The 15,913-nt window shown below is 40.2% G+C and overlaps 1 protein-coding gene across 1 annotated transcript; it reads left to right on the forward strand.

The window, feature by feature from the left end:
• The first annotated feature begins 7,817 nt into the window (after nucleotides 1-7,817).
• Nucleotides 7,818-9,290, forward strand: LOC131198404 (olfactory receptor 14I1-like). Its single transcript, XM_058183000.1, has one exon. The coding sequence runs from the start codon at nucleotides 8,099-8,101 to the stop codon at nucleotides 8,780-8,782; it is 684 nt and encodes a 227-aa protein (XP_058038983.1). The 5' UTR covers nucleotides 7,818-8,098; the 3' UTR covers nucleotides 8,783-9,290.
• Nucleotides 9,291-15,913: the final 6,623 nt, after the last annotated feature.

Raw genomic sequence — 15,913 nt, forward strand, 5'->3', positions numbered from 1 at the left:
CTAGTCAATTCGCTGTTCTTCATGCAACTAAGAACACATTCCTTATTTTATTTGTTAAATTTTGCTTTCTTGTTATGTTTGAATTTGTTTTTCTCTTCCCTTTCATTGTCAGGTTACTAAATTTAGGTACAGTTGATATGAACCACCAAAACCTATTTGCTCAATGAGTTAGAGAATATGCTGTATACTAGAATAGTAGTGACTGAAGTTAGCAAGTATTAATTAAGACAAGAAAATGCATATAATGTAGCTAACTGCCATGATGCAAAAATAACAAAACATATTTTGTGATGTGTTGATGGAAGCTCTTTCTTTTCTTGTTCATCTGACACATGTATTGTCACATGTGCCATTTATACTCCTGTGGGTGTCTACAGGTCAGGATATTTTATTTGTGTTCTTTATTTCACGGATGGATTCTTCCTGCAACTAAACCTATTCGCACAACATAGAGCTTTATTCAAATTGTCTTTAGAATAGAATAGAATAGAATTTTATTGGCCAAGTGTGATTGGCACATAAGGAATTTGTTTTGGTGCATATGCTCTCAGTGTACATAAAAGAAAAGAAAAAGAAAAAAATACCTTCATCAAAGGTACAACATTTACAACACAAAATATAGTCATAGGTTGCAATTTAACCCTTAATGATAGCAACAAAAAGTTACAGTCATACAGTCATAAGTGGAAAGAGATTGGTGATGAAAATGATGAGAAGATTAATAGCAGTGTAGATTTAGTAAATAGTTTGACATTGTTGAGGGAATTATTTGTTTAGCAGAGTGATGGCCTTTGGGAAAAAACTGTTCTTGTGTCTAGTTGTTCTGATGTGCAATGCTCTATAGCGTCGTTTTGATGGTAGGAGTTGAAACAGTTTATGTCCAGGATGTGAGGAATCTGTAAATATTTTCATAGCCCTCTTCTTGATTCGTGCAGTATACAGGTCTTCAGTGGAAGGCAGGTTGATATCAATTATTTTTTCTGCAGTTCTAATTATTCTCTGAAGTCTGTGTCTTTCTTGTTGGGTTGCAGAACCAAACCAGACAGTTATAGAGGTGCAAATGACAGACTCAATAATTCCTCTGTAGAACTGGATCAGCAGCTCCTTGGGCAGTTTGAGCTTCCTGAGTTGGCACAGAAAGAACACTCTTTGTTGTCCTTTTTTGATGATGTTTTTGATGTTAACTGTCCATTTTAGATCTTGCGATATGATACAACCTAGAAATTTAAAGGTTTCTACTATTGATACTGTGTTGTCAAGTATTGTGAGAGGTGGAAGTATGGAAGAGTTTCTCCTAAAGTGTACCACCATTTCTACAGTTTTGAGTGTGTTCAGTTCCAGATTGTTACGGTCGAACCACAAGGCTAGTCGTTCGACCTCATGTCTATATGTAGATTCGTCATTGTCTCGAATGAGATCAATCACTGTTGTGTCATCTGCGAACTTCAGTAGTTTAACAGATGGATCATTGGAGATGCAGTCATTGGTATACACAGAGAAGAGAAGTGGGGAGAGCACACAGCCTTGGGGGGGCCCTATGCTAATTGTACAGGTATCTGAAGTGATCCCGTTTAGCTTTATCTGCTGCTTCCTGTTTGTCAGGAAGCTTGTGATCCACTTACAAGTCTGTTCAGGTACCTGTAGCTGGTTTAGTTTAGTTAGAAGAGTGTCTGGAATGATGGTATTGAATGCTGAACTAAAGTCTACAAAGAGGACCCTTGTATAGGTCTTTGGAGATTCAAGATGTTGTAGGATGTATTTATTTATTTATTTATTTATTGTTCACATTTATATACCGCCCTATCTCCCTAGGGACTCAGGGCGGTTCACAGGCACTTAAAAATACATATAAATACAAACTAAAATAACAAGTAAAAAACTTATTCCATAGCCGAATTGTTAAAACCATATAAATAATAAAACCCATTTAAAACCATAAATTTAAAATCTAATCCAGTCCCGCGCAGATAAATAAGTGTGTTTTAAGCTCGCGACGGAAGGTTCGGAGGTCCGGAAGTTGACGAAGTCCTGGAGGGAGTTCGTTCCAGAGGGTGGAAGCCCCCACAGAGAAGGCCCTTCCCCTGGGTGTCGCCAGACGGCACTGCCTAGCTGACGGCACCCTGAGGAGTCCCTCTCTGTGAGAGCGCACGGGTCGGTGAGAGGTATTCGGTAGCAGTAGGCGGTCCCGTAAATAGCCCGGCCCTATGCCATGGAGCGCTTTGAAGATTGTCACCAAAACCTTGAAGCGCACCCGGAAGGCCACAGGTAGCCAGTGCAGTCTGCGCAGGATAGGTGTCACGCGGGAGCCACGAGGGGCTCCCTCTATCACCCGCGCAGCCGCATTCTGGACTAACTGAAGCCTCTGGATGCCCCTCAAGGGGAGCCCCATGTAGAGAGCATTGCAGTAATCCAGACGAGACGTCACGAGGGCGTGAGTGACCGTGCATAAGGCATCCCGGTCTAGAAAGGGGCGCAACTGGCGCACCAGGCGAACCTGGTGGAAAGCTCTCCTGGAGACGGCCGCCAAATGATCTTCAAAAGACAGCCGTGCATCCAGGAGGACGCCCAGGTTGCGCACCCTCTCCATCGGGGCCAATGACTCGCCCCCAACAGTCAGCCGTGGACTCAGCTGACTGTACCGGGATGCCGGCATCCACAGCCACTCTGTCTTGGAGGGATTGAGCTTGAGCCTGTTTCTCCCCATCCAGACCCGTACGGCTTCCAAACACCGGGACAGCACTTCGATAGCTTCATTGGGGTGGCCCGGTGTGGAAAAGTACAGCTGGGTGTCATCAGCGTACAGCTGGTACCTCACACCGAAGCCACTGATGATCTCACCCAGCGGCTTCATATAGATGTTGAACAGAAGGGGTGAGAGAATCGACCCCTGCGGCACCCCACAAGTGAGGCGCCTCGGGGCCGACCTCTGCCCCCCTGTCAACACCGTCTGCGACCGGTCGGAGAGATAGGAGGAGAACCACCGATAAACGGTGCCTCCCACTCCCAATCCCTCCAACCGGCGCAGCAGGATACCATGGTCGATGGTATCAAAAGCCGCTGAGAGGTCTAATAGGACCAGGGCAGAGGAACAACCCCTATCCCTGGCCCTCCAGAGATCATCCACCAACGCGACCAAAGCCGTCTCAGTGCTGTAGCCGGGCCGGAAACCGGACTGGAACGGGTCTAGATAGACAGTTTCATCCAGGTGCAGGGGAAACTGATATGCCACCATACTCTCTACAACCTTCGCCGCGAAGCGAAGGTTGGAGACCGGACGATAATTACCTAAAACAGCCGGGTCCAGGGAGGGCTTCTTGAGGAGGGGCCTCACCACCGCCTCTTTCAAAGACTCCCTCCAACAAGGAGGCACTCGTAATCGCCTGGAGCCAGCCTCGTGTCACCTCCTGAGTGGCCAGCACCAGCCAGGAGGGGCACGGGTCCAGTAAACACATGGTGGCATTCAACCTACCCAACAACCTGTCCATGTCCTCGGGAGCCACAGGGTCAAACTCATCCCAGACAATATCACCAAGACCGCCCTCAGACGCCCCATCTGAATCGCCGCAATTTTGGTCCAAACCGTCCCGGAGCTGAACGATTTTATCGTATAGATAACCGTTAAACTCCTCAGCACGTCCCTGCAACGGGTCATCCCGCTCCCCCTGGTGAAGGAGGGAACGGGTCACCCGAAACAGGGCGGCTGGGCAGTTATCTGCCGACGCAATGAGGGAGGAGGCGTAACAACGCCTCGCTTCCCTCAGTGCCACTAGGTAGGTCCTAGTATAGGACCTAACTAGTGTCCGATCAGCCTCTGAACGGCTAGACCTCCAGGAGCTCTCTAGGCGTCTTCTCCGGCGTTTCATCCCCCTCAGCTCCTCGGAGAACCAAGGGCGGTGGAGATCTGCCCCGGGCCAGAGCCCCCAGAGGCCCGACACGGTCTAAACCCCCACCCGCAGCCCGTTCCCAGGCTGCGGCTAGTTCCTCTGCCGTGCCGTGAGCCAGACCCTCAGGAAGTGGCCCAAGCTCCGTCCGGAACCTCTCCGGGTCCATCAGGCGCCTGGGACGGAACCAACGTAGTGGTTCCGTCTCCCTGCGGTGTTGAGTAGCGGTCAGAAAGTCCAGGCGAAGGAGAGAGTGATCTGACCATGACAAAGGTTCTGTAACTACATCTCTCAAATCCAGATCCTTCAACCACTGACCAGAGATAAAAATAAGATCCAGTGTGCCTCCCCCGATGTGAGTGGGGCCATCCACTACTTGAGTCAGGTCCAAGGCCGTCATGGAAGCCATGAACTCCCGAGCCACTGTCGATGACGAGCCGGCAGATGGCAAGTTAAAGTCCCCCATGACTAAAAGTCTGGGGGTCTCTACTGCCACCTCGGCAAGCACCTCCAGGAGCTCGGGCAGGGCAGCTGTCACGCAGCAAGGAGCCAGGTACGTGACCAGCAAGCCCATCTGACACCTATGACCCCATCTCACAAAGAGGGATTCACACCCGGCAATCTGAGGTACAGTGGTCTCCCTCGGCTCTAGACTCTCTTTAATAACAACCGCCACCCCCCCACCCCTTCCCTGGGCCCTCGGCTGATGAAATGCACGGAAACCCGATGGGCACATTTCGACCAGGGGCACGCCCCCTTCAGTGCCCAGCCAGGTCTCCGTAACGCCTATAAGATCCGCGGCGCCCCCCTGGATAAGATCATGTATTAGGGGGGCCTTATTGGCCACGGACCAGGCGTTGCACAACATAAGCCGAAGGCTCAGGCTCTGAGGGTCTTGACCATCCGGGGAACGGGAGAGGGGAGGGGGATCGGGGCACGCAATCGCCTGCAGACATCGAGCGCGCCCCCCCAAAACGATACGGTCCCCCCTTCCGCCATATCTGCCCCTCCCACTTACCGTGCAAATGGAACCACCTTCACCAAAAGGAACGCAATCCCCCATAACCTCCGAACCCATTAAAGAACCGCCACGAGCACGCGCAAGGACTGGCTCCCCACCCGGCGGGCTACCCCCAACACCCGCCCTAACCCTCCCACCCCTTAAAAACATCCTATCTAAAAAAAACCAAAGGCTCTTTCTTTTCGCATGCCATCTCTCTGGGTCCCAAAACCCGTCGTTGAGATAGGCCCTCGATAACGTAGAGGGCCATTTCTGCGAGGCGGAGGACCCTCGCAGATGATGGAGTTCAACCGAAGAATAGATCATAACTCGAATCAGGCATAAATGGCGCAATATGTCTCTCAACCGCAGAAGATGGTAAAGCAGTCATATTTGGGTCGATGACATGAGACCCACAGATGGTAAAAACGATGGACATTCTCTCGCGGAATCCTCTTTCCAGGTGATAAAATAGTCGGTGCCAGCATCCTCCCCCATAAACACCATACACCCCAAAAAAGGTATGCAGGTAAAAGGGGGAGGAAACCAGGATAGGGCTGATCGTAACCTGGACTAGCCAAAAGCTAACCCAAAGCCCACGCGTGATCTTAAAACGTTCCTAATAGGTAGCCCAGCTGCCCCCCTCCACGATCCAGAAATCCGAAGAGGGGGGGAGACTTGCTCCAGAGTCTAAACTCCCCAAAACGGGTCCTGAGTTTGGAGGGGGGGGAGAAAGGAATATCCACGGAGAAATAAATAGTGCAGAGCCATATTAACAGCATCATCTGTTGATCTATTTGCTCGATATGCAAATTGCAAGGGGTCTAACAGCGGATCCATGATGGCTTTCAAGTAGGAAAGCACTAGCCTTTCAAAGGCTTTCATGACTACAGATGTTAATGACAACTGGTCTGTAGTCATTCAGTTCCTTGATGGTGGGCTTCTTTGGCACTGGGATAATGGTAGAGCGTTTGAAGCAAGAAGGAACATAGCACATCTCTAGTGATTTATTGAAAATATGGGTGAAGATGGGTGAAGATTAATGGGTGAAGATTAATAGTGCAAATCAATGTTTTGAAATAGTCTTCATTGTAAGGAATAGTTTGGATACGTAAAGTGATCCTTAAGGTACAGTTGTTTTATTTCATGACATAATATTTTGGAAAACAAAAGGCAGGGATGAAAAACATCAGATATTATATCAATCAATTAAAAAAAGAAAGAAACTTCCACTATTTATTATTTCCTAAAGCAATGTTACTCTCAGAACTATTTTGTACCTCTACTATACTTTCCTCTGGTTGAAAGTAAACATTATGTCCTTGCAATACCCTGGAGAATGGAATCTTCCACCACTAGAGTTGTGATTGTGCAACCATTCCTTGGTGTATAGAAGTCCTCAATGTTGTGGCCATGTTCCCTATGGGACTAGTTAGCAAATGTTGAAGAGGAAGCCATGTCTAAATCTCACCAAATTTGCAGCATGTAACTGCTGGATTACAAGAATAGTAACTGTAGAATAAGAGTTTAAATATATATCAGTGAAGAAATTTTACTTTATTCTTTGTTTTTTAAAAAGATTAAATCTGTTTTTGAATAAGAGTAATAATCTCTGGATTAAGGATTCATTTCCATTATATAATTCTCATATTCACTACTGTTCGATGCTAGTTTTTTTCTCCCTCAATCTGCATCATGCATTTATGCTTGAGCTAGAGGTGTGCTATAAATCTTTCACAAAAAGACTTTGAGAGGTTGTGAAAGAAATATAAACAAACAAAAGAAAAAAGGGACATAGACTGCCTTGTATAATTTTTCATTATCAATTTAAAAGCATCAATGAGGACAAAGTAAGTTTTTAAATTTTAAAATTTGTAAGGATTATTCAAGAAAGGTTTAACAGGTAACTTGTCTTCTTATAAGTTATAACAAAGGAGGTTTGTTGTTGTATTCATAGTTTTGATAAAAATAGGCTAAAGTCTGAAAGGAGAAATGTAACATTTTCAATGAAACAACTGAAGTGCTAGTTTTGTGCTAATCAATAAATATTGAAATTTCTCTTGATGGCTGCAGATAATATCTCTGTAATAATGGAAGAAAGGCTTATCTCTAAAATTTCAAAGATTGACAAAATCAATATTCCCTGCTGATATGAAAAAATCACTGCTCCTCTAACATTTAAGAACCATAATCACACTACATTCTTTATTTTGAAATTTTTTTCTTAAAAAGGAAATTGGTATGAAGAACTTTCTTTTCAGTTCAAGATATGGCCTTTAATGACACAGGAGATACCATGTTAACATATTATATCTGGGATCATATCACCATAAGAAAAACTTCTAAGACTTCTGTTTTCCAAATCAAATCTTCAGTAAAATGCCAAAATAACAAGCCTCATTGCCCCTCCATTATACAGAAAGAATCTAAATAGGCTTGAAATCCATCCTGAGGTGTTTCGTATCTTTAGGATGTTGTGCAGTTTAAAATTTTAAAGTGCACTATAACAAATTAAGTTTGTAATGAGTCTGCATGTTACAAGAAAGCAATTTTATATCTGAACTCCAGGTTTAAGCAAGATTGGAATTATATGATTAAATAAGGTTAATAACCTATTACACTATATTATATTTTTTTCCTGCAGAATTGATTCCTTAATAAAGGACATCACTACTGAAGAACTAACTTGAAGTTATGTAGCTTTTATGTTATGGGAGTGACCATATCAAAATTAAAATTAAGAAATAACAGCTAAGGGGCGTGCATAAGAGCACAAAAGTGCCTACCGTTCCTGTCCTATTGTTCCCTTTATCATATCAATTTGATATAGTTGATGCATATTTTTTACATATATGTATATATTTTCTTCAAAATATGTTGTTCTATTTATGACAATTGTTTGTGCATACTGTTGTGACAAAAAGAAATTAAAAAAATTAAAAAAATTAAAATAAGTTAGTTGGAGTGTACAGTTTTGTAAAATAGGATCATATTCAGTTGGAATATTGATTAAATTGATATGATTTTCTCTGACAGTTAAAATTTCAACAATGCCAAACAGAACCATCATCATGGATTTCTTGCTTATGGGATTTTCTGAGCAACGGGAATTCCAGATTTTGCATTTTGTGGTCTTCCTCATGATGTATCTGGTTATACTGATAGGAAATCTTCTTCTCATTATTCTGGTAGTAATGGACAACCATCTTCAGACACAATGTATTTCTTTCTGGTCAATTTAGCAATTGTTGATCTTGGATCTACCACTGTCATCATTCCCAGATCAATAGCCAGCGCCCTTGTGAATATAAGAAAGATATCTTATTCTGAATGTGCTGCACAAATGTTTTTCTTTCTTTTTTTCCTGTCATCTGACCTTTTCCTTCTCACTGCTATGGCCTATGACAGATATGTGGCTATCTGCCATCCTTTACATTACATGTCTGTGATGAAATGGGGAAGCTGCTTCCGGATGGCAGGGAGCGCATGGATGCTAGGCTTTCTTAATGCTGCCATGCATACAGGAACTCTCTTTTCATTGCCTTTCTGTTCTGCAGTCATCCATCAGTTCTTCTGTGAAATCCCACACCTCATGAAGATTTCCTGCTTCAATTCCAAATTCCATGAAATCTCTGTTCTTCTTTTAAGTACTTTAATTGGTGGTGTTTGTTTTATGTTAATTATCATGTCCTATGTAAAAATCTTTAAGACTGTATTGAGCATGTCCTCAATGGCCAGTAGACAAAAGGCCTTCTCTACTTGCATTCCCCATCTCCTCGTTGTTAGCTTATTATGTTGTACAGGAGCATTTTCCCATTTGATTCCAAATTCTGGATCTTCTTCCAATTGGGATGAAGTCCTTGCAGTGATCTATTCTGTGATCCCTCCAATGATAGAATAGAATAGAATAGAATTTTTTATTGGCCAAGTGTGATTGGACACACAAGGAATTTGTCTTGGTGCATATGCTCTCAGTGTACATAAAAGAAAAGATACGTTCATCAAGGTACAACATTTACAACACAATTGATGATCAATATATCAATATAAATCATAAGGATTGCCAGCAACAAGTTATAGTCATACAGTCATAAGTGGAAAGAGATTGGTGATGGGAACTATGAAACGATTAATAGTAGTGCAGATTCAGTAAATAGTCTGACAGTGTTGAGGGAATTATTTGTTTAGCAGAGTGATGGCCTTCGGGAAAAAAATGTTCTTGTGTCTAGTTGTTCTGGTGTGCAGTGCTCTATAGCGTTGTTTTGAGGGTAGGAGTTGAAACAGTTTATGTCCAGGATGCGAGGGATCTGCAAATATTTTCACGGCCCTCTTCTTGATTCGTGCAGTATACAGGTCCTCAATGGAAGGCAAGTTGGTAGCAATTATTTTTTCTGCAGTTCTAATTAACCTCTGAAGTCTGTGTTTTTCTTGTTGGGTTGCAGAACCGAACCAGACAGTTATAGAGGTGCAAATGACAGACTCAATAATTCCTCTGTAGAATTGGATCAGCAGCTCCTTGGGCAGTTTGAGCTTACTGAGTTGGCGCAGAAAGAACATTCTTTGTTGTCCTTTTTTAATGATGTTTTTGATGTTAGCTGTCCATTTGAGATCTTGCGATATGATAGAACCCAGAAATTTGAAGGTTTCTACTGTTGATACTATGTTGTCAAGTATTGTGAGAGGTGGAAGTATGGAAGGGTTTTTCCTAAAGTCTACCACCATTTCTACGGTTTTGAGTGTGTTCAGTTCCAGATTGTTTTGGTTGCACCACAAGGCTAGTCGTTTGACCTCTCGTCTATGATGAACCCTGTAATCTATAGCATGAAGAATAAGGATATCAAAGCTGCTTTATGGAAATTGTTTAATCAAAGGATTACAAATCAAAATGTAAAACCTGCTTAAAATTGTCAAAAATACGACAATTTTTCTTAACCTAAAAACTAACTTCCCTGTTATCATTTATTTCTTGTGAACTACAATTTACTTATTTGGATGCATAGAGACACTTCAGAGAATCGCACACATAAACTTATATCAAATGGTTGAAAAGCTGCAATTACTTGTAGTAATCTTTAGCAAAATAGAAATTAGATCTAACACCCACATTTTAACATTAATTTATTTATTACACTATATATTGGGATAAGAGACTTGGCTATCTGTTTAATCAAAAGAAAATATTCTTATGTCTTCTTTTGCCAAAATATTTTGTCATGAAATCTATATTTTGCTCCCATTTTCGTTCTTAAATACAGTCATCTTAAAATCTGGCTCAGAATGCTCTGAGAAATATCTTTACCGGTGTCGGTTTTTGTGTAGAGGTGAACTGTTTTTTTCCCATGTAAAATTTTTTGAGGCCAGGGTAATAGATGATAAGGAATATTTGCCCCTGTGAATTTGTGGGTGAGGCAATGGGATTTTTTTAATTCTGCATTTATCACTCTGATTTTGCTGCTTAATAACTGCTTCATCGAACAAAAAAATGGAGATCTCCAACTGCAAATAGGGAACATGTCAAGATGAAATGTAAGAATAAATGTTGTCAGTGCATTGCAGGTAGCACAACAATCTATTTGTTATTTAATGTTGTTCTCCACCTACCATTTATTGTGTATTTCTCAAGCTCTAACAGAATACAAACATTAGAAGAACGCATTTCTGGTTGATGCTGAAGTAACATATTTGCTAAATGTTGGAAGTGTAATCAATCTTCTGTTTCATATTATCATATGTGGTGGACATGCCCAAAAGCAAGAAAATACTGGAAGAAAATACACATGTGGCTGGAAAAAATGACAAAACAACATATATATTTCAAACCAGAAATATTTTTGTTGGGCATTCTACCAGAAAAATATGATAAAAAGAGTACATACTTGATCCTGCATATACTAACTGCAACTAGAATTTCATTTGCATAACTATGGAAAAATGTTGAGATCACATCTGAGGGAAATATAATTAAGAAAATATTAGAATGTATTAGAAGAAAGTATTAGAAATGGACAGATTAATACTTATAATTAAGGATAAAGAAGAAATTGAATATTTTTTCATATGGGACATATGCTATCAATGGCTAGATAACAGAAACAGAAGTTAGAAAAGAGGAGATATAAAAAGAAGAAATGGTAAAGTGGAGAGTTTTTAAAGAAGATGATGTTTGGTGTTAAGTATTAATGTTATATTATTATGTTATTATATTATTAATATGATCGAGATGAATTATCACAACAAAGATGTGTAATATGACTATCTAAGCATAATTGTACCCAGAACACACACTGTTTGATGAAAATTGAATGGTATATAAATAAAAATAAATAAAACATGAAAAGAAAAAGAAGGCATTACTTATTGATTCTGAAGTAATATATCAATTGAGTTTCAATTGACCAATTGAAATGCAATGAAGCTGGTATTAACAAGAGATTGCAATCTATTTTATGGTTATAAAATCCTTAACCATCATCACCTACACAATCTTGCTGAAACTGTGTGCCTATGAACTGAGGATTTTCTGTCTTTAATTTTGGATGGGGTTGCACATCTCCACTCAGGACTGGTGCACAATCTGGTAATTGTCTTAAATTCATAACTCAATAGTAGATGGGAGCAATGGCCAAGAGGATCTTTGCAGCAATTCATATAATACACTACTTTTGTCTATTCCTAGAACACAAGATTCCCTCAAATAGTCACTCATGTGCTAGTCACTTGATGACTGGACTACTGCACTATGAAATATATGAAGCTGCCCCTGAAGGAGTTGCAAAAGCTACTGCTGGTCCTGAATATATCAGTGAAGTCAGAGATGGGCATCTCACGTTTTGTCTATGTGATGTCACTGTATTTGAGCTGCAATTTCTTCTAGTTTTATTCAACATGCAATTCAGGATTATGACCAATGAAGACCTTCATGCATAGGGCCTGTCTACTTGCCTGTTTCGAATTGTTTCTGCCTGGCTGCTGACATCAGACATTATTGTTTTGGAGAGTTTGCCTTCTGGATGATTATGATCCATTTTTTCTTTTATTTTTTATTGCTCTTTTTTAATGTAAGCTAGTCAGAGTCATTTGGGATCTTGTCTGTAAATTATATTAAATGCATGATTTTCCTTTATGCTTCTCTGAAAGAATGCAACTTATATTCACAGCTATTGTCAGAAGAAAAGATGGTGGCCATGGGCAAAGAATTATTCCAGCTTTTGCAACTTGAAATCTTATTCAGAATAGGAGGATCTGACAATTCATGTTGTCATCAGGTTACATTAATGAAATGTGTTATAGATAGGCATATCTTTGAAGAATTCTTGAAAAATGAAGTTACAGCAGCTGCTCAAATGCTGTATTTACCCTATATAGAATAGAATAGAATTTTTTATTGGCCAAGTGTGATTGGACACACAAGGAATTTGTCTTGGTGCATATGCTCTCAGTGTACATAAAAGAAAAGATACGTTCATCAAGGTACAACATTTACAACACAATTGATGGTCAATCAATGGTCAATTGTGGATGGAAGGGTTTCCTCTAATGTCTACCACCATTTCTACAGTTTTGAGTGTGTTCAGTTCCAGATTGTTACGGTCACACCACAAGGCTAGTCGTTCGACCTCATGTCTATATGCGGATTCGTCATTGTCTCGAATGAGATCAATCACTGTTGTGTCATCTGTGAACTTCAGTAGTTTAACAGATGGATCGTTGGAGATGCAGTCATTGGTATACAGAGAGAAGAGAAGTGGGGAGAGCACACAGCCTTGGAGGGCCCCTGTGCTAATTGTACAGGTATCTGAAGTGATCTTGCTTAGCTTCACCTGCTGCTTCCTGTTTGTTAGGAAGCTTGTGATCCACTTACAAGTCTGTTCAGGTACCTGTAGCTGGTTTAGCTTAGTTAGAAGGATGTCTGGAATGATGGTATTGAATGCTGAACTAAAGTCTACAAAAAGAACCCTTGCATAGGTCTTTGGAGATTCAAGATGTTGTAGGATGTAGTGCAGAGCCATATTAACAGCATCATCTGTTGATCTATTTTCTCAATCTGCAAATTGCAAGGGGTCTAACCGAATCAGTGATGGTTTTCAAGTAGGAAAGCACTAGCCTTTCAAAGGTTTTCATGACTACAGATGTTAAAGCAACTGATCTGTAGTCATTCAGTTCCTTGATGGTGGGCTTCTTCGGCACTGGGATGATGGTAGAGCGTTTGAAGCAAGAAGGAACATAGCACATCTCTAGTGATTTATTGAAAATATGTGTGAAGATGGGGGGTCAATTGGTCAGCCAGACTTTTAAGCAAGAAGGAGTTACCTTGTCTGGGCCTGGAGCTTTTCCTGGCTTTTGTCTGTGAAATAGGTCCTGCACTTCTTTTTCTGTGATCACTAGGGGTTGTGAACCCAATGAAAAATATTCCATTCATTCATTTGGTCAATTTATATTCAGTAGTTGTCTGCTTAACATATGGCTTATGGTATTAAAACATCAAAAATATGGCAATAAGTAAAATTATACAAGAAGCCATTCAACAATAAAATCAAACTATCTGGACAAGTTTGGAAGACCACCTCACAGGCTATTGAATGTCTAGGGGTAGGACCAAGTCTTCAAGGGTTTACAAAAGATAGCAAATCTAGATTTAATTTCGAAAATTACTCAGAAAGTGCAATTGGTAAAGAATGCAGATGAGAGTGATTATATTTATTACTGGGATGCGGTGGTTCAGGGGCTAGGATGTTGAACTTGTCGATCGAAAGGTTGGCAGCTCAGCGGTTCAAATCCCTAGTGCTGCCTTACTTGTGAGCTCCCATTGCTTGTCCCAGCTTCTGCCAACCTAGCAGTTTCGAAAGCACATAAAAATGCAAGTAGAAAAAATAGGGACCACCTTTGGTGGGAAGGTAACAGTTCTGTGCGCCTTTGGCATTTAGTCATGTTGGTCACATGACCACGGAGACATCTTCGGACAGCACTGGCTCTTTGGCTTTGAAACGGAGATGAGCACCGCCCCCTAGAGTCGGCAATCACTAGCACGTATGTGCGAGGGGAACCTTTACCTTTAGCTATAGTGTAAGGAGCTGATTTTGGATAGGTTTCTGGATAAAAATCAAAATAGTGGTTTTAAATATATGGCTGGCTCTTAGGTATCTAGGTATGAAAAGAACAATATCTCCACATAGGTGTTCAATCATTTGTTAAGTATGCTTGTCTTAATAGTTACTATTGAGAATCCCTCTATGTGAAAGGTGGAGGTTTATGGGTAATGTTTATTGATGGTAGCTGGCCTCCTGCAGAATAACTTCCACATGGAAGTCTGATTGGCATCAATTTGGTGTCTTTAGGTATACTGATTATAGTTATCTGATTTTATTGTGTCTTATTTTGCCTGTAAGTTATATTATATTAAAGTGTTCAATATTTTATTGTTTCCAACTCTTGTGAGTTTCAGTCTGGAGACTTTTCGATGAAGACTGAATCACAAGAATCCCTTTTCAGGGATCCAAATGAATAAGCCAAGTCTAAGACTCAATGCAAGTTTTCCATGGTGGTTCTATTGGACATAGATCTAATTATAATGTTTATCCTTACAAAGACAAACACACAAACTGAAATAGTGAGCAATTGACATTTGTGTCAGTGGATATCTCTTATCCCCAGGCATCAGCATGAGATTACAATGGGTAATGTTTTGTTTCCATGTAGATTGAATCATCACAAATAGGTCAAATTTAGATAGCATTTCAGGGGCTCAAATGGGTAAGCTTACATTCAATCCTATACTAAATTTTCCATCATGTTATAATTCAACTGGACACAGATCTAAGGATAATCAAAATATAGATAAGATTCTCATTATGATAAGAGTTTCCATTTTCTGAAGTTGTACATTTCCATTTTATTTGTATATTTTAGAAAGCAAATTTCTGAATGGGGACATTGATTTATAGTTTTCTCATTTTTGCTTACATTCTTGTATTATAACAATTATTTCTCTATATCTATATTTCTATAAATTAGATTCTATACATAGGAGTTATGTATAGTGATCATATCAGGTTTACACAGAACAAGCTCCTTTGATTGATCAGTCCAAATTCTTATATCAATTGACCATTTAATCCAAAGAAGGATTTCTCACTGGCAGTTTCAAGAATTATCTGGCCAGAATTATCTGGATTAATTTTATTATGGCAATCGTAAAATGGTGATAGTCTCTATTTGTCATAGTCCTCAATTAAGTCTCAGAACTAAAGCTGAAATTTAGAGATATAATCCAGAGATCTTTATAATTTTTAGATTACAGCTACAATAAATCTGGAAATACATGCTTCGTCTCATATATAATTAATTCATAATCAGAAAAAGTCTGGTAGCAAATTTTCCAAACATAGTTACCTTTGAGGTTTAAAAGTGAAAGTAATGGAAATAAACCATTGTGAATTTTGTTTGATATTCTAAAATTAATTAGGAAAACTGTTTTATCCTATATGATGGAGTTCATCAATTTTTCTTTGCTACTTTTTGAGACACATGTAACCAAACCTTCCCACTTTCTGTCCCCCATGGCTTGTAAGTGGCTAGGAGCAGGCATCGTTAGATTGCGTGAGATAGAGCCTTGGTCAATAGTTGGAAGTTTATGCAGAGAAAACTGCAATATATCTTTCAATGAAATATTAACTTCTCAAAGGTGAAGTAATATGAATAATCTACACTAAATGACAAGAGAATACTGAAACAAAAAATTGTTAGTTCCCTAACAAATAGCACAATATAGCTAAGAGTTTCAGAAACAATTTCACATCCACACATTTCATTGTTACATGCTCTTACCAAATCCTATATGGAAAAATGGATAACAAGCCTGGGAGGAGGGGAGAGAAATAAGTTGTATCACTAATAAAACTATTATTTTATATCTATGGAGATTCTCAGGCATCCAGGTCATGGAGGTCCCAAACATATTTTTTCAAAAGGCAAGCAGACTTTATTTTTCTTTGAAGACATTTTGCTTCTCATCATAGAAGCCTCTTCAGTTCAG

Source organism: Ahaetulla prasina, chromosome 4 (assembly GCF_028640845.1).
Source record: "Ahaetulla prasina isolate Xishuangbanna chromosome 4, ASM2864084v1, whole genome shotgun sequence".
Classification (NCBI taxonomy): Eukaryota; Metazoa; Chordata; class Lepidosauria; order Squamata; family Colubridae; genus Ahaetulla; species Ahaetulla prasina.

What these genes read in the sequence shown, in the direction of transcription:
- LOC131198404 (XM_058183000.1), top strand. Translation starts at nt 8,099, where the DNA reads ATGTATTTCTTTCTGGTCAATTTAGCAATTGTTGATCTTGGATCTACC.